Below are 19,206 nucleotides of genomic sequence, written 5' to 3' on the forward strand. Positions count from 1 at the left end.
TTAGCTGACTAGTCTCTTTGGGCCAATAGATATTTTTGTTCAACTACATTAGAATTACCTTTGTCCTTGGTGGAAGGAGAAACACTGCAAATGATGACAATAGCCAGGATGCTGGAATACTGAAGGCATCTATCATGTAAGAAGTCTCCTTCTGAGTGTCCCTCCAGCACTGGTTTATCTTCCATCTTCGCTGAAAGTGGTTACACATGCTCCATTGTTGATTCAGTGCTTTTTTTCCATCATACTTTTGGACTCCAAATGCTAGAAAGAGCTATATTTTTAAATTTTGCTTGCAGTTTCATGAGCTTCTTGCTTGTACAAGCACAGCATTGACTTTTCCTATGAGTGATTAATGTGGAGAATATCCAGAACCACTAGTGTGGATGAGAGCTTTGAAGGCTTTTTCTTTTTTTTTTAAGGGATTTGAAAGTCATGACTGTAGAGTGGAAATAACACTTCTGGCACTGCTGGCTTTCTTGGCTGCTGGTCTTGTCTGCTCACCTCTCCTAGATCTTGGCTCTCCCATACTTGGCCCTAGTTTCTGCTCTCTTCTGGTGAGCAGTAAAGTTTCAAATGACTACTACTGGGAGGTTTTGAGACATTTCAAATTTTCAGGCAGAATTGTATTTCCTTTGCTCTTTGTAGGGACTGCAGCACTCTACAGACAATGGCAGTGAGGGTGCAGATGCTGGTAGTGATCACTGGGCACTGAAATGAAATTTGTAAGCACAACATGAACAGCACACTGATTACAAGACCAGTTTAGATGAGGCCGTTATTTCTTCGGATGGGTGATTGTGGATGAAGAATAAGTGAAGGAAGCATTTGTTTATTTCTTTGGTTCTTTTTTTTATATGTTCCTAAAAAGGAGCATCTGTCCTTTTGTAAGGTGTTTTTATTACAGTTTAAAAATGATTATGCAAAGTGACTCCACAGGGCATCTCCTGTAACCAATAATAAATACACAATTATACATAGAAGGATTCTTTAAAGTCCACCCACTTCCTCTTTAATTGTTGGAGTACAATGGCATGTTTCTTCCTTGCTTCCCATCTGTCTGTAATATTATTACTAAGACCGATGTATTCACGTTTTTCAGTTGCATATTAATATGGGGTTATTCTTTCCTGGAGCTGCTGCAGAGACAGTATAATGAAACCCCAAAACCAGGATTGCATATGGTCTAGTTCCTAGTGCATCGTCTCGCTGCATAAACATGTCGGGAGATAAAGTCTTTGGACTCAACAGGTGTGTTGGTCTGCTGGCAACTTTAAAACCCAACATTTTCAAATCATCTCTCTGCCTAATCATTCTGTGATGAGTTTGTAAGTTTTGAGACTGTTTATGTCTGCTCCTCAAATCACTTTCAAGTGTTTGTTTTTTTATGTTTATATTATCTGGGGTAAAACAGGCATTAAATCATGTACTGTATGAAAATACCTTTTTTAAAATCTCGACTATAAATTGAGTACAACTGGAGGCATTGTACCCTTGGTCTATGCTGGGTTTAAGTGAAACTTTATGTACATTTCAGGGTCTGTACATACGCATAAAAACCCAGAATGCTGTGACAGAATCATCGAGACTGTTCCTTTCACCCTCCTTCCCAAAAGCAGTAACAGTTCAGTGTTTCATCTTAAAGCATTTTTTATCTAATTGAAATTTTCCAAGCTCACAAAATTTGGCAGCAGGCAAATGAAGATACTTGTGACTCCTAAAGGAAAATCATTTTCCAATAAACATTCCAGTATATTTTCATGCTAGTCCACATGAGGGGTGTGTGAAAACCTCAAAAAGATGGCAAAAGCTTTTTTGCTTGACCTCTAACTCTTCATGTCAGATTTTCCCTTTACTTGAAGCAAGTGAAAATCATGTTGTTTCGTGTTCAAGCACAGAAGTGTATAATAGAGCAATGATTTCTTCCCTCTACCCATGCTGTGATCTTACATGCTTTTTTTTTTTTTTTAAGTCAAATTCAGGCTTCTAGACTTGATGATACATTGTATCACCCCTTTAAGGTGTGTACTTTCCTACTTTTTTCCCTCGCTCCCTGCCCTGTGGTGTTTTTGCCTGTTCTTCAATTAACTTCCCCACCAGACACCTGAGGGGCTCAGCTGTGCCCCCAGGGTGCGGCTGCCAGAACTTTCTGGAACCTTCCAGAAGCGGTGGGAGCAGGTGTGGGGGGGTGGCCCCACCCTCTCCTCACAGAGAGCCTCAGGCCCTCAGCCCGCACCAGGGCACTCAGAATGGGCTCCAAATTTTCCCTCAGCCCCACCATGCTCCCTGGCTCCTCCATGCAAGGCGTGTTTGGGAGCAGCCCCAGCCAGCTCAGCCCCGTGTGGTGACCCCCAGCCACTGCTTCGCCATTGTGACTGAAAGGAGATGGCGCCTGCAGGCTGCCGAGCTGAGGCCGGCCATGCTGTCTAGCACACAAAGGTAAGGATTTCCCAGCTGTGGGGAGCAATTTGGGTGCAAAAGCCTTTCTGTGTCATGAGGCAAACCTGGAGGGGCTGCTGATGAATGATGCTCCAGGTAGGGAGGGTTGGTGGTGAGGAGTGGCCCCGGGGCCAGGGAGGGATGGGGCACTCAGCGCTGTGCTGTGGGGTTGTGAGGGGAAGCACCTGCGTTTATCTCCTTGAGCTGCTGCCTGAGCTGCTGCGAAATGAGGAATGCCAGCCTTGGTGAGCAGAGGCAGGAGGAGCAGTATCCAGGAGCACCACGCTAAGGTAAGTCCTCTTAAAAATCCTGTGGAAGAAACTGTCTGGAAAGTTGTCTGTGGCCCAGTTGCATCTGGGCACACGATCCCTTTCTTTGCTCTCCCTTGCACACACAATGGGGCCCTTCACAGCAGGAGCTGGGGCTCTGTCCGTGGAGGCAATGCATTGTCCGTGTGCTGGGTGGTCTGTAAAGCCTTCGAGGTCTGGCTGTGCGGTTGGGTGTTGATGCCTGGATTTGGGCCACAGAAGGACTGTAGAGGATGTTTTATTCTACAAATACTTGATTTTTAACTTATTTTAAAGTGCTGTGTTGTAGCCAGGGGTATTTCAAATTGTATATTTAGTCTCATTGAGGCCTGGTTTGCCAGGTGCAGGCATAAGCGGTTACATGACATGAAATAGAAGCGGGCACAGGGAAGGAAGGTCCCCTGTGTGGCCAGTCACATGCTCAGGGTGCTGTGCAAGCAGAGATGGTGTGCTTCTGTGTATGACACTGCATGATTTTAAGCTGCCTTCCAATGTGATAAGTTGGAGAAGAGGAGGCTGAGGGGGGACCTCATCGCAGTCCACAACTTCCTCGCAAGGGGGAGTGGAGAGGCAGGTGACCTATTCTCCGTTATCACCAGTGATAGGACCCGCGGGAACGGTGTTAAGCTGAGGCAGGGGAAGTTGAGGCTGGACATCAGGAAGAGGTTCTTCATCGAGAGGGTGGATGCACACTGGAACACGCTCCCCAGTGAAGTAGTCACTGCACCAGGCCTGTCTGAATTTAAGAAGACTGTGCACTTAATCCCATGGTCTAAACTTTTGGGCAGACCTGTGCGGTGCCAGGAGTTGGACTTGATGAACCTTATGAGTCCCTTCCAACACGGGATATTCTATGATTCTAAGCTGTGTGATGAGTTTAGGGCTTGGCTTTGTGAGAAATCGCATATTGTTCACACAGGTTGTGAGTCATCCAAATCACAGTTTTAAAAACAAACAAGAAGTACAAAAGCTTGTTGTAAGAAGTAGCTTTGGTGTAGACAGTTAAATATGTTTGGTTATTTAATATCTATGCAATCTAACCTTACATCTTAATTCCTTAGTCTGCGCCTATTTGTTATCTTTGTGTAAATACAAGAGCAATCAAAAAGCAGTTGTGATTCAAATTAAGAGTATTTTTAAACATATGATAAAGGAATTGCTTTCCATTTTGAGTCTCTGATGCTTTTGCAAAGGATAGGAGTAAAGGCACTAGCAGCAGATGGCAAAAATTTCCAGCAACAGGCAGTATGACATCTAAGTAGAGCTTTCCCAACGCCCCTGCTGTGGCAGCAGATGGAGAGATTGGCAAGTAGGGAGGATGTTACTTCCATGGCGTGCACCGCTCCGAAAGACGGGCTTTGCTGGGGTGAGCCGGGTTGGCAGAACAGAGCACGCTGCAGCAGCCAGGGCCGAGGGGAGAGTAACAAATGCTGAGAAGGGGATTCCAAAGGTACCACAAAAATGTAGCAAAACTTCTAATAGCGTTTTGAGGTTTTTATTGCTTTTGACCTTTTGTGACTTTTTTTCCAGGGCAAAATATCAGTACTGTGGCTTTCCATCAACCCGCATGCACACACACACACACAAAGGCATTTCAGCATTCTGTAAACCTCTGCAAATCATCCAGAAGCTTCAAAATCTTTCTGTGCCCTGTTGTTTCTGGGACAAATCAAACTTAAATATCTGAGCACATCATTCAGATAATTGCTGTCATCTGTACTTGCTAGCAAAAATGTTAAAATAATGTTTAATTGTGCTAGAAAAAGAACCCATTTTTCTTCTGCTACAACTTTGATTTCATCAGAACTGGTAGAAAATGATTTTTTAATGAAATCTTCTAGGTTAGTTCTCTTACATCATGCCTTATATACCCCCTCCTGTTTTCTTGCAAATCACTTAACCCATCCAAAATAATAAAACTTCTCTATCTGTTCGCAACTTTATAAGTAACCTCTGTAGCTCTGACATTTGAAATTGTGGTTCCAGAAGTCGGATTAGTATGTGGAAATGTCAGCTTTTTGGCCTAGTGGTGACTAGCTAATTATTATTAGGGGCTTTGGAACGATATCCTTAACTGCTAAGAAGTACAAATTAAAAGATTCCCAAATGAATTAGTTATAAACATTGAGGATTTTTTTAAGAGTTGTTGATTGATTGCATTGCTGAATGTTGAATATGTTTTAATAGAAACAGCATTTTCTTCTCTGCTTTGCAAGCTTTACCGTCTGTGTGGAAATGAAGTGTCTTTCAGGTAGTTATGGGGCTGGCACATCTGATGTGAATCCCCTATTGCACCTGTAGAAAAGTTTGCTGGGACTTCACAGTGTGTTTGGTGCAGTGAGAACAGGTGTGCTTCTGTTGTGCTGTGAGAGTGGTATAGGGGAGGTTAATGAGTTTCTGGTGTCGACGAGGAGCCCAAGGACGGCTGCAGCTCACATGTAGGTCATAAACAATAAAGGAAACTTCTGTGTGGGTCTCACTTATCAAAGATCTTTCTTTCCTTTGCATGTAAAGCTGTAGTGTGTCAAAGTTGCTCTTGGTGAGTTCATACAATACACTTGTAGCTTGCTGAAACTCTGTCTGAGGACAGTGACCTGTGAGTTGTGGTTTAAAATCTGCCGCTGAGCTTTGAGGTGCCCAGAGGCACTGTCTGGACTCGTCAGGAATCGTGAAGCAGCTGTATTTCATAAGAGTCTGGAAGCTGGCCGGGTAATAGCCTCACAAAACAACATCGTTCTGGCTCAAATGATGAACTTCATTAGATCATTATAGCCACACATATTAAAGAATTTAAAACAAGCTTTTACAAGATTACATAAAAATATCACATGTTTAGAGGTTTTATAACTGGTGAAGTCTGAGAAAATTACCTACTGCTTATTAAACTTTCTTCCATCCTCAGAGTTCCATAGTCAACACTGGAGTACTTTGGCTATTGCTCTCTTACATTTTAACTGAAGAAAATAATAACATTTTGGTAGTTTGGACATTTCAGTAACAAATAACTGTTTTATATGGTTTGTGGAATTGCAATAACTTCTGATTCTATGTTTTTCTTTGCTCATATGGTTCATGTAATTTCAGGAAGAAAGGTAAAAGACTTGAGATGTGGTTAGGGGAGTCAGTGATTGTTTTATTTCTGTGATTGTCCTATTCTAAATAAATTTAGGTATTGGGAAGTTGTTTTTTAGGAAAATAGTGAGTTGGCATTGAATCAAATGCAGTACAGTAAATAGAAGTTTTAGTGCAAACAACAGGAGATGCAGTCAAGTTTAAGGTAGATTAGGAGTTTGGCTAAAGCTGATTGTCAGAGTTAAGATAAGCATGTGTGGTTTTGTTTGTTCGTTTTTACCACGTAAAAGTTTAGTTTTTGTATGTTTGGTTTTGCATGTATATGTGATTGTGGGATTTTAATGCAGGTTTCTGCAACATGCTACTTATTTATTAAAATCAGAAGATTAGCTAATGATTGATCTTTAGAGGTCTTGAAGTTGTAGAGGATGAGATCTTCATGGTAATAAATGAAAAACATCTATTGTGCTCCCCAGGCCATAGGAAAAGGAGTAAAGCTTTTATAACTGCGGTGTGCTGCACAAGTACTTCATTTGCATGCAAAGTACTTAAAAAATAAAATAGAAAAGGCAACTTTGTAAAGCCCTGTTTGGTGTAAGCAGATGATAGTATACCTGGGAACAGCCACGGTGGGGTAGGTCACGGTCCATCTGGTCCAGGAGTGCGTTGTCAAGAGCCAAGAATATTCCCTAGAATTTCCTTTCAGACTCTAGCAGATTACTCAGAAGCTTCCAGACAACTGGATCAGTTTTTATTTTGATAGTTATGTTGAGAAGATGGGGAAGAAAAAAGGTCCACAATTTAATTATCTAAATGTCTTTTTTCAAAGTGCACCTGAGGATTGTCCCTGGGGCAGCCTGGCCCTCTCTGGTGGATCTATCCCTCTCTGCCTGCTTTACAGGCAGGGGCAAACTTCCATTGCTGACACAGCCTTAACCGAGCTTCGTTAGGCAAACTCGGGACTTTTTTTTTTTTTTGGTCTTTTCTGATATTTTAAAGTGTTGACCTCATTTTTTGATCTTCCCTAAGATTGCCTGAGTAAAATACATGGGTGAATGTCGGGTGTGGGAGAGACATGTCCATGTGTTATTGTGTTGTCCCCAGAGTGAGAAAGGGGTGAAACAAACTCTTCAGTGGCTGAGGCCAGGCTTGTTCCTTGCTGATACAGGTTGCAACACTTGCCCCATGAGTGATGCCCTTGTGATACAATGCTGGGAAAATGTTCTTTCTTTTTTTTTTTTTTTAGAAGAAAAATGTTGTTTTTGTTATTCAAGTCAACAAGTTTGCTTTCAAGTTCTTCATGAAATCTCCAGAGCTTCCCCTTCCCAACCAATGCAGCCCATGATTTGCAGCTGACCCCTGTGGGGTGAAGTCATCAGGAGAAAGTTCTTGTTTTCCTGTATCTGTTTTCCAACACAGCCTTGTTGCTTTATTAATTTTACCGGCTTAGACATGTGTTTTAAGTCTGATTTACGTTATGTTAGGAAATCCTCCCACAGCACAGACCTTTCTAAACATTGTTGACTTACGGGAACAAGATCATTCCCATTGCACGCTGGCCTTCAGAAACAGGCTGACGTTTGTGCGCAGCAGCCACATGCACCGGGAGGCGGGGCAGCTCAGTCCCCTTCCTGTTTGCAGAGTTCAGTGAAAAACAACAACAAAATAGAAATGCTATTGTCTGCATTAAAAAGCACATCAAGACTGCTTTTAATTAAAAAATAAAGACAGACGTGTTTGCAGGCAGGAGGCTCCTGAGAGCCTTGCACGCAAGTGTGGAGGAGGTAGACAATACATTTGTGTCTGTCAGCCTGCCCAAAAGAACCGGGCAGGAATGTCCGACTGAATGACTAACAGGCAACACTGTCCCCATCCACCAAAAAAAGAAGTGAAAAACTCGGGGGGAGTATCTGGCATTTCTCTGAGGAATGTAGTGATCCCCACCGTGGTGCGAGAGCACTTCACAACCGCACACTGGCACTCGTTTGCTGCGCTCGCTGCCAGTTTCCCTCCCACGCGTGCTCCGTCCCAGAGGTAATGTGAGTCTGGATGCTGGACAGCTAATCAACTGTAGGAAAATTAACGTTTTGGAGACAGTTCCTCTGTTGCGAGGTGCTTGCTGTTTAATAAAACGCAGCACGCTGTCACGTATCGCATACTTATATGACCCTGCTGGCCGCCTGCTCTGTTGGCTTTTGTTTTTGGCTGGGTTTTAGCATTTCTCGAAGTTGAATTTCTCTCTTCTGTTGCCATTGCCGAGGGGAGGATGGGTGCGAGTTCGGTGCTGGGGAAGGCAGCTGAGGTGCTTGACTGCCCTGCATTTTCCCTGGGGGTCAGCAAGTTCCTCTGGTTATCCCTGGGCGCCAGCTGGGAGAAACACCTGCCTCATGGAAACTGCATTGCGACCCATTGTCGCTGTTCTGGGGAGAGGAGGCTGAAGGGGAGGTGAAGCCCCTTCTGTTAAAGGGCGCAAAGGTTCTTCTTGTGGTGATTCTTGCGCAGAAGAGAGGAGGCCTGCATGTGAGCCCCAGACCTTAGGTTGTCTGCACCTCACAGTGGTCAGGACTCTGGCATGTGCAAGCCAGCCCATCCCTTTTGAAAAATTAAAAAACAAACTGAAGTCATTCTTCTGCTATGACCAGTGAAAGATAACTCCATTGGGACGTCCGTGAAATACTTTGTGATTTACCACCTCGTGTTTGGGTAATGGCAGCACTGTCCCCTTCTAGCAAGGGCGATTTGGGCAGTGGTGCATGCAGCGGACACAAATCCTGGTCAGCGGGCCGTGCCTGCGGGCATGCGCTGCGCAGCCCCTGTGCTCTGGCCCAGCTCCTGCCCTGCTCGGGAGGGGCTCCGTTTGCCCCATCCAACAGGCCAACAAACGTGTACAACTGCTGTCATTCTTCCCTTCGGCTTCAGCTCGCTTTCAGCATGTATCATATGCCGTACATTTATTTAGGGACTAAAACGATGCTTTTTCCCACGATTAAAATATCCAGAAGAGACAGCAGACAATACACCCTGACTGTTAAGGACGGTTTTTCATGTTGGCTTTGCTGAAATAGGAATCTCCATTACTTTACCTTTTTCTAAGTATTTTAAACCCTTTATTTTCCAGCTCCATAACATCTGAAAAATTTAGCAGGAATTTCACTTGCTTATTTGCAGTTTCTTCCAGGCTTTGGCAGCTCTGCTAACCTTCATTCTCTCGAGCACTGATATCAATATTGGTAAAAACACCCACAAATTCAGCATTGAACATGTTAGGGGCTGAAGTTGCTCTCATGGAAGTTTATTTGCTAGTACATTGAGTGCTTTTAGGAACATGAAAGAAAAATATTCATGCAGCATATCACCTCCTTGACCTTCAGCTTCGGCCCGGCCCGTTTTACGTATGCTTGGGAAGTGGCCAGGGAAGCTCCTGCCAGCCTAAAGAGCTGGTTGGTGTCAAGCAGCTGTGGCAGCACATCGTTCTCTGGGGTTACTGTCGTGGGCCAGAAAAGGAAGCCGCAGCTCAGAAAACAGCAGAGGCATGTGGCTGGAAGAGGTATGCAGTGTTAGGCTTGTCCAGAAACAACTGAGGTAACGTTTTAGAGGGATAATTTAGCGAAAGGAAATCGCTGTCCTCCCACCCGTCGCACGCATGCAGGCAGGGAGGGGTGGCCAGACGGAGGCAGAGGAGGGGGGATGTTTTGTACTGACATGGTAACGGTGTTGTCTGGAGAGCAGCAGAGACTTTGTCACTGTCTCAAAATAAACAGATGACTTTGGACACGGGAGAAAATACAGCAGCTCCTCAAGAAGACGTCGACTGCTGCCGTCAGCAGAGCTGCGCTTTCACTGCAGGAAAAGCAGAGCTCCACCTCATCTGGAGATGAGGGCTGTGAGGAGAAATTATTTTCTGCTCTTGGCTTCCCAGCCAGGCAGGAGAGGAGTCCCTGGGGTCCCAGCCACTGCCTGTCCTGGTCCAGTCAGCCCCTGGGGGCCACTTGCTTTTCCAGGCAGAAACACCTCTGAGGAAGGACGGTGTGTGAACTGTTGCTTTTATGTGCTGGAGGAAAAATCACTACGAAGTCTCTATGGTTATATCCACTGCTAAGGAACAAATGGAAAATATCAGCATGCAAAGAATTTTAATTGTTAGGGTGTTAACCTTTTCTCACCAATGAAACCGGTCCCGGCGTGCTTCTGCTCTTGTTAGGAAGCCAAAATATAGTCCCAATTCAATGTAAGCCAATGTTTTATTTTATTAGGCACTTTTATACCTTAACATTTGTCTTAGGTGATTCTTTAAAGTCCTGTTGGCAAAGCAGACGTTGTTGCAGCCATCTGAGAGGTGCAGGATCTCAGGTGTGTTCCTACAAGCTCAGCAGGGCTGCCCCTGCCTTGGGGAAATGCTCCATCCTGCTTCTCCTTAGTGGTGCTGGTCCATGGTGGGTGCTGAGATTTGTCAGTGTGGCCTTTCTCAAAGCTAGGCTCCTCGCTGAGACAGCCTGCTGCTCTTATAGCAAAAATGTTAATTTAAAGTACTGACTTTATTTTATTCTTCACTATTATTTTTTCTCCATCTCAGGGTTGCAGGCGCAGCGTTCCTTGGTGTTGGTTTCTGACAGTATCTCAAGGGTGCGGAAGGTGTTGTGTTTGCAAGGCCTGCACATCTCTGTGCTGCAGAGCTGTGCATCTGTGTGCCCCCAGGGAAAGCACGGGGAGAGGGCTGACAGGGGAAGGGCAGGGCAGTCCCCACTGAAAGGCTGACAAAAACATGTGCTTGAGTTTGTCACTGGGGCTGTGTTGGGCTCTGACTGCAGAAACTTGGAGCTTTCAGCATCTGTGAAAATGTATACCATTTCTCTCTCTGCTCCAACAAAAATAGTCTGCTCTCGGTACGTTATAGGGGCTGGGTTTGTTCAGCACCTAAATAAAGACAGAAGTGGATTTTCTGCACATCATGAAGCATGTGGTTCCAAAGAATTTCACCCTAGGTATTCCGAGTCCCGGCAGGGTCTGTTCCCCTCTGATTGCTATATCCCAGCTATCTAAAGCTGCAGTCACACAGTATTTGTTATTTGTCCGCCTGAATCATTTCTAATGGGCCCAGGTCTTCTGCAGTTGGGGCTGATCCTCTGATGGCAGTGCTGCATGCTCCAGCTGTCCACATCTGAATTAGACAACTACAGATTTGCCAGGCATTTGATCTAGATCTGGATCTGAAACTGAGTATTTTAGAGGCTGTTTTTTTTTGTTGTTGGGTTTTCTTTTGCAGCCTATCAGGATAAGTATGGCACAACATTGATACAGGATTTTAGCTTGCAATTAAGAAAATCTAAGAGTCTTGTGAGCTTTGAAATATTGTCAACTCCAGTTGCATCCCAGGGTTGGAAGTGGAAGTTTTGACTCACAGATGTTGCAGTAGTGAGGGCCATAACCCTCAGACCTTTTAGCTTACAGCAAGTAACAGGTGCAGGCAAAAGCTTGTCAGTGGCTTTTGTGCCCCAGCGCATGCAGAGTTTTGGTTTGAGGATAATATTGGGATAAAGGTTGGGTCACAAAGCAAAGACTTTCCCTGCTGCTCTGCTTTCCTCTCCTCCTGTTTCCACATGCCCTTCCCATGTGCCACCGTAGCTGGCATTTTGCACAAGTGCAAACCAGAGTTTTTCTTTCAGTACCCTGGTGTTCTGTTAAGGCTCGAGGGATATCTGGGACTGGATAGCTGCAGTTCACCTGGGATCAGGGCAATTCCTACAGTGTGCTTTAAATCCCACAGATGTTCCCTTCCAGCATTTGCCGCTTGTAGAGAGTTTAAAAACCAAGACTTACTTGAGCATTTATTCAAGTCCTTCCAGCAAAAGTCAAACATGTGCTTGCTTCCTTCTTGCGTTCCTATTGCAATATTTTGGGCTCCCCAGACAGTAAAAGGCAAATTAGTTCACCGAGTCCCATGGAGCATCCACATCAAAAAAAGGTTGGTTGTTTTTAATATACCTCATGCTGCTTACACCACTATACTCTCCACCTTCCTGATTGCCTTCTTACAATGCCAATTTTCCTGAAAATAACTAAGACAAACTCTGTGACTACTTGGCTGTAAAGGTGGTGGTGGTTGGGTTTTTTTTTTTCTTTTTTTCTCCCCATAAAGCAGGAAAGAACAAAAAATCTGTTCTCAGTTCCTCTACTTAGGTGTGAAACTTGCCAGACAGCTTTCATACCCTGTAGGCGCTCAGTTCCCAGGAAAAAGCGTAGTTTGTCTCTACAGTAATGAACAAGCTTTTTTAGATGTTAAGGCTATAAGAAGATAAAAGGTTTTGCTTATCCAAGTGAGCATTTCCACTGCGTTATCTCATTATTGTACAGTGACCTAAAAGGTCAACAGAATGAAATTCAATGTAATAGACTGATATATTTAGTGAGCTACCAAAAGTCTTTATACATACTTAAAAAAAAAAAAAAAAATCACCCTCAGTAACTCCAAGAGTGGCTTAAATGTTTTTCTTCCCTTCAGCCTAGTGTGGGCTTCCCAGTGTCCACTCCCACAGCAGTTTGGATAGAGCACATGTGGACAGCAATGGCTTGACTAAACCATTGATACAGATCTTCAGCAATCCTCTAGGTGACTGAAATTCATGAAATGTTTTTGAAATAATAGGTATCATGGGACCAAATTTTCTTTTGATGGACACTTTTCAAATTAACCTGCATGCAAAACTTGTATGTCATTTGGAAATGAAAATGAACCCAAACTTGAGAACTGGAATACTTCAAAATTTCTCTCTGCTCAAAACCTCTACTAAATGCCTCTCTGTTAGTTTCTCTCTACAGACAGGCTGGGAATGGACTTTACCAAACAGATTTTTGCCTGAGGAGCAATGTCTTCAACACATTTGCACTCACCTTTCAATCTGAGGCACTTACATAAACAGCAGCTTGGTTAATGGGGGGGGCTACTTGTTATTTGTGCAACATTTTTGCAAGCAATAAGGCTGGTAAAGACCTAGCAAGTTCTGAAAAGTTTTTTGACCTGCGGAGTAAGGACACAATTGAATTTGGTTATGCAGACCTCAGCAGTGCCTTCTGTTGGAGCAGCACTTGCTGTGAGCATGTCTGTTCTTTCCACCCCAGCGCTGGGCCGAGGCAGCTCCCGAGCAGCCACATTTTTGTTTGTGGCTAAGCTTGCGTGCCTATAAAGCTAGTGTGCTCTGGAGGATCTGTGTACAGCACGGTCTCATCAGGCACAGGGCCGTGTCAACAGTGGTGGTGCAGGCCTGAGCACCATGGGTACCTCAGGGCCTGGTGCTGATCGCTGCAGGGCCCTCCTCTGCCAGGCCTCAGAGCAGCTCTGAGGTTTGGGACCTCTTGCTTGAGAGTGCTGTGAATTGCATGCTGTGGTACTGCCCTCAACTCAGAATTTCTCCTGTTTACTGTTAACAATGAAAATATGTTGGTATTGGTGTGAAAACTTGCTGTGCTTCCAGAAATTATGTCAAGGGACAAATTCCCATGTTATCAGCTAGGAGTTTTGGTTTCTTCTCATTTTTAGCATAGCTGTGTTTCATCAGGACTATGGGATAACTTTCTAGACTGAATTCTCTTCTTTTGAAATATTCTGCATAATTAAAACTGCACAAGTCTTTCTGTTAAAGAAAAAAATCACAAAGCATGCAACATTATAAATAAAAACTAAGTGTAAATGTTGTAGATATTTTTTTCACACACAAAAAAAGTTCCTGGTCCATTTGGTTCTTATCCAGTTTTCTCTACTTTTTGGGAAGCTTTCATGGACTTGATGCCACACTTCTGCACGCACTAAGGAAGAAACGATATCCCTGGGATAAGGAATAAGCTGCTTACAGGAGTCTTAATAGTAGTTGTTTCTCTTTTCTGGTGGAAGCCCATTAGAGGCATGTTAAAATGTTTTGAGCACTTTACGGTCTTCTGCTTTAAATACAGCATTTAAAGCCTTAGAGAAAGGAGTGAGTGAGATTTGCCTTGTAATCCAAGCCAGCCTCCCCAGCGTGCCGTTCCTTCCAGCGTGGTTTTGTGATCACCCCCTCTGGCTGCTGCAGGGACCAGGACAGTTTTGCAGCCCAGGTGGTTCCTTCATCTGAGAAGTAGAAATCCCCACTGCAACACTCGCACAGAGCAGAAGTGCTGCCCCTTACAGAAGGGCCCTTTCCCCGAAATACATATGCCAGCCCCAAGTCCCCTACAGCTTCGGGTTTTCTGGTACGGCACAGTGCTGCTCTCTTTGGGAGCCAAAGGGCTGCAGTGGTCCAGTGACAGCTTCCACCGAAGGACTTGTCTGGGTGTGAGGCCTGATGGGTGAGCAGATGGGGTGTGGGGATGGAGAGGGCACTGGGTGTAGGCATTTTTGTGCCGAAGGCACTGCGTGTTCCTGCCATGCTGCTGGTGCGCTGCGAAATGGTGTCAGAGGCCTAGGAGTGCAAAGTCTATCACTGAGAACAGAGCTGTGCTACTTCCTTCACTCAGGGAAAAATCGTTGTTTGTCTTAAATGCACTTCAGACCTTAAAGCTCAAATGGACAGTGATCCAGCACAAGCCTTTCCACTAACGAGAGCAAATATATTTTAAGGTTCAGGGAAAAATGTAGCATTCATTTCCCATTAAATGCATTTTTGTGTTTTCTGATATTGTTTAGGCTAGAAAATAAAGTCCTCAAAGGCTGAAAATTCTTTTTTCCCCTTCTACTTCCACCAAGACCCCCAAAAAGGAAGTTCTACGACTCTGGTAGGAAACCTGTTGTGAACTTGCCAATCTGTATCCAGCTCAGGCACAGCCATGGCTTTAGTTCAACAATAAACCAGTCTCCAGCTGTTTGGGCCTGATACTAATAGCCAAGTTCACCCATTTGTTCTTAAATTATGTGCCTTTTGGGCTGCAGAGTAGGCTCTTTGACAGGCAGCTGAATGTTGGCAACCTGACTGCGAGGCTGATGACAGCCACACGGGCTCAAGCTCATAAATCCACTTTTTGGAGATATGTGTGTACTACCCAAATCAGTAAAACACCGTGGTGTTAGCTGCAGACCTCAGATACACAAATCATTAAAAAAAAAACGTTAGCTGCCTGGTTCTGAGTTCCTTTACTACGGCATCACCCTGGGCACCGGGCTGCAATTTGCTCTCAGCTCTCACAGCCAGCTTGTCTTTGCTGCCGCTGTTTTCAAAGACTGGTGAAGTACCCATCAGGTGCCCCGCTCCTGAGACGTGTTACTGGAGGCAGAACCCCAGGCAGACCGGGCTTTGTTAGCTCTGCCATCTCGCCGTCGGTCCTGTTCTCCCCAGCTCCCTGGGTGTTTGGCACCATCTCTACTCTCAGACAAGCTTCTCCCAGCATGGCTTTTCAGGTCCTTTATGGTGCTTCAGAAAGGACTTAACCTGGGCCTGCAGAAGCTCTTGTAGATGCTGTGAGGACTCTGGTTTGCTATTACGTGATTTCTGAAGCTCAGTAGTCTGCTTTGTATCAATTTAATTGCATTTTAGAATGAGCCAATTTAATTAATGGTTTCCCTCGGGATATTAAATAGTAATATATCAGATTCCTTACTGAAATCTATAAATGTTAAATTGTCTCCAATTCATTTCTTTAGTCTAATTTTGTCCGTTTCTTTTAAAAATGCAATCAAGCTCATCTGGTAATATTTTCCTTTAATGAACATATGTTGTTTGATTGTCAAGATGCAAGTCACCTTGACCTCAGTTTCAATTAGCATTTCATGCTGGGTAGTACAGAATACGTGTTCTTGCTATATTATCTATTGAAAATTCACTTTTGATGTGAGGCTTTGGAAAATTCAATTTCAAATTTCCAAATAACCAAGGTTCTCAATAACCAAGGACAGCTCTCTGACAAGGAGCCTATTGAGCAGGGAAGGCTTTTACCCATAGACTCCTTAAAAATAATGGTTTCACACTGAAAAATGCTCTGCTCTGATTTTCCTCTCTGTGGTTGCTATGCCAGCAGTTTCGTAGATCAGGGAGGCTTCATGTATTCTTTTTTCCTCCCTGCAGTTGTGAAACCATCTGGGGCTTTGGTTGCATTTCTGTTGCAGTCTGGGAAACCTGTGGTTCTGAGGTGGAGGGATGACTTGCACAGGGAAGGGGAGAGGGGAGGGTGCATGGGGTGCATGGGCCCTTCTGACCGCTGCACTGCTATGCTGAGAGCGCTTCTGCGGGATTTGGCTGCCTGCACAGCCAAGGGGAAGAAGCCAAGGCTGATAGCTGGTTGAAAAAGTAGTAGTAGGATGCATAGTTTAGGTTTTCTATGAACCGGGACAGCTTTTGGAGCAAGTGTACACAAGAAAGATGGGCTTCACCTCGGCCATGCCTGGTTGGTTGCGGTTATTCTGGTGGCATTATTCATCACTGAGGCTTATATGTTGGTTTTGTTTTGTTTTCCAAGCTAGAAAAACATTGGAAGAGTGCATAAATCTGGATGATGCATCACAAGCAGAGAAAATGATGAAAATTCTCTAATCGGGTAATAAAAATAATAGAATATAATAAAATTTGTGAAAGAATAACAAAGAACATTAAAAGTAAATAGTCCTTGATAATCACAGTACATAAAAATAGGCATGGCAAGAAGCAAATTTAGCTATATTCTATGCACAAATGCTGCAGATCCTGAGCAGGAAAAAAAAAAAAAGTGTGTGAAAAGCAATGTCTGGTTTAAATAAGAATGTAGACACAAAAAATATGTCAAAAGCTTGGTAGAAGTGGAATGCTGTAATAAGAAGAAACAAATCATACAGTCATGACAGCTCTCACCATGAGAAGGCATACTTATGCATCTATCATTTTTAAGGTGTCAAGAACAACAAAACAACCCACTTGCTGTGGAATCTTTAGATGCATAGAAAAGTTACTGTAAGTACTTCAGCCCATGTTGTTCCTACAGATACTAAAACATTATAGGGAAAGAGGATTTCCTTCACTTTTTTTTTTTTTAGTGGATTAATGGATATAAGTAGCTGAAGGGGGAAAAAAAGATTAATAAATAGCCAGGATGTCTATTGAGAAGCCAGAGCAAACCACTGTTCAATGAACTCATAATTATCTGGGGAAATAGGTGGCTACTGAGTGACAAAGTTTCTTGAAGATGTCAAATCACTTGGGACAGTTTAAGCGGATGTTATTCAGGATTGTTCAGGGCAGTGAGAATATGGGTTTTGCAATTCTGAGCCGCTAGATAAGAAAATGTCAGAGAATTTTATATTGATGGAAACTGAATTTTAAGCTCAGTAGTGGCAGGAAATGCCTCCAGCAGTGCAAACTCAGAGATGAGCTCAAAATGATCTACTGGCTTTTTAGGAAAGAGTTTGTAAGGTCATTAAAGGAACTTGTCTGAAAATGTAAGTTCAGTGCCACTAATGAGTATGTCCAGGGAAGTTTTTCTCCCTGGTGACCAACAGGTAGGGTTTTCCTTATGTTTCTTATTTCAAGGAAAGGATCATCTTCATGCTATCACGTTAGGTAAATGAAGCTTATTATCCATCCATTTCACTTCTAATTTAATCCTCTGGTATTTGGGTGGGTGTGTGTACATTCCTGTTTTAAAACATTATAATCTTGGTTTTGCTCCAGCCTAGTTTCTCGTGTAAAGTTTTTGCTCTGAATCTTCTCAAAAGCTTTTGATGGTATTTGTGTAGAGGTTGCTTGTTTGTTTGTTTTAGTATTAGAACCCTTGACTTCTGTATCAGGGGTTTTTAATAATTCAGTTGAGATCTAGCACTGGTTACAATTTTATACAGTTGGGGTGATATATACTTTGCAAATTTGGTGGCATTTGTAGGTTTTCTTGTAAGGACTTTTTGCTTTGTGGGCACTTCTTATCAATAGTAGATATTCCCAGCTTCTTCTCTTTGCTCTGTTTTCTCTTTGACGTGAGAAGGCTTGGGTGCAGTCTGATAGTTATGCTGGAAACAGTTATTTAATAAGTAAAGTAAAATCTGTTCCATTGAAGTTTAATTTCTGAAGGATTGTCTTTTATAAGCTTCCATTCAGAGGCTGACTGCATAGTGTTTAAAATTAACTTCTCTTAATCAGAAAAGAACCTTCTGGTTAAAAAAAAAAAAAGGCCTCTCTCCCTTATGATTTTTGCTATTTAATCTTTTTAAATAAATTTTAGTTTTTACACCACTATAACTTGGATGTGAATATTTAAATTGTGTTTGGACTGCTGACCAGAGCAGAAGCTACTGCAGAAGTCTCTCTTGCATTCACTGATTTGAGAATTGTGTAGGAAAATAATCAAAATGTGGTAAATCTCCATCTTCCTTCTCTGGATTATTACACACAGAGTGAAGTTCACTCCCCCCACATTCATGCTCAGTTTTGAAAACCCAAACTGCTGGGCAAGTGAAATTTATCTCCTCAAGGAACGGTTTTGGGATTTGTGCCCAAGAGCAGCTGACCAGATGCACGAGAAGGGAGGCCCGCCATGGTGCAGGGAGAATGAGGGAGTAGATTGTTTTATGAAATTTAAGCAGCAAAATGAACTGTAAAAACAGTTTCTCATGCTTGGATGAAGGGTATATCCGCATATAGAAGTATTCATATTCAAATGTATGTCATACAGAAACATTTTACAACATACAAGCTTTTCCTTCTTACTGCTAAGATAACTTGTTCAGCAGATTTGTTTCCTGCAAATTTGTTCGCTCTGCCCACGCAGATGCATTTGCTATTCTGTGCTGAACTGATCCACATTTAAAATAAAAAATAAAAAAAATAAAAAATCAGAGGGTTTTTCACTGGAGCCTCTTTTCATTAATGCCTTGCTCATAATATATGCAGGAAAAATGAAAAGAAGTCAAGTCATTTATTGTTTCATTTGAAGAAGTCGCTTAGGATTAATAAGATTATTCTTTTTCCATGAAAAGTATAATAGCTGACCTTTAAAAGAATGGTTTTATTGTTCTGACAAGATATTGAAGTACATTTTTAATGAAAACATTTTTCTAAGAATCACATTCTTAAATGTGAAAATTATAAATTATTTCATTGCGAGTGATTACTTATGCAACACCGCTGAAATCATAAACAAGAATTTAAACGGGAGAAAGATTAGCAGCCTCTCTGCTCATCTCTTCGTCCCCACCAAGGCTGGTAGAAATGTGAACGCAAGTTATAAATAAGGTAGTAGATATTTTAGAAACAGGTGTTTCTTGGTTGAATTGGAGCTCAACCAAAGTTTCAAATCTAGAACAAAAAGACAGAATTATCACCGTATGTTAATTGCTGACTACTTAGACCTAAGCTAAAGAACAGTTGCAAGTTTTGCAAATATTTGCTTTAATATCTTTTATACATTCTGAGAAGGAACTTAAATTTAAATACTTCTGAGAATAACATTGGTTCAATTCCATTATAAA

At 42.9% G+C, this 19,206-nt stretch overlaps 1 protein-coding gene across 4 annotated transcripts in view; it reads left to right on the forward strand.

Annotated features, from left to right (window-relative positions):
- The first annotated feature begins 2,166 nt into the window (after positions 1 to 2,166).
- The window catches only part of PHYHIPL (phytanoyl-CoA 2-hydroxylase interacting protein like), a 129,135-nt gene continuing 112,095 nt past the window's right edge, over positions 2,167 to 19,206 (forward strand). The window contains exon 1 of one of the 4 annotated variants that reach the window (XM_080598593.1): positions 2,167 to 2,436. Coding sequence is in view for 2 of the 4 variants with exons in the window: in XM_080598589.1 (XP_080454715.1) it covers positions 9,159 to 9,363 (205 nt within the window). In the remaining 2 variants the exon portion in view is untranslated. Of the gene's footprint in view, positions 2,437 to 2,482; positions 2,533 to 2,634; positions 2,727 to 9,143; positions 9,364 to 19,206 lie in introns of those variants that run through there. The other 3 variants (XM_080598592.1, XM_080598595.1, XM_080598589.1) reach the window with 3 other exon arrangements.

The sequence above is a fragment of the Anser brachyrhynchus genome, assembly GCF_964034855.1.
Source record: "Anser brachyrhynchus genome assembly, chromosome: 6".
Classification (NCBI taxonomy): Eukaryota; Metazoa; Chordata; class Aves; order Anseriformes; family Anatidae; genus Anser; species Anser brachyrhynchus.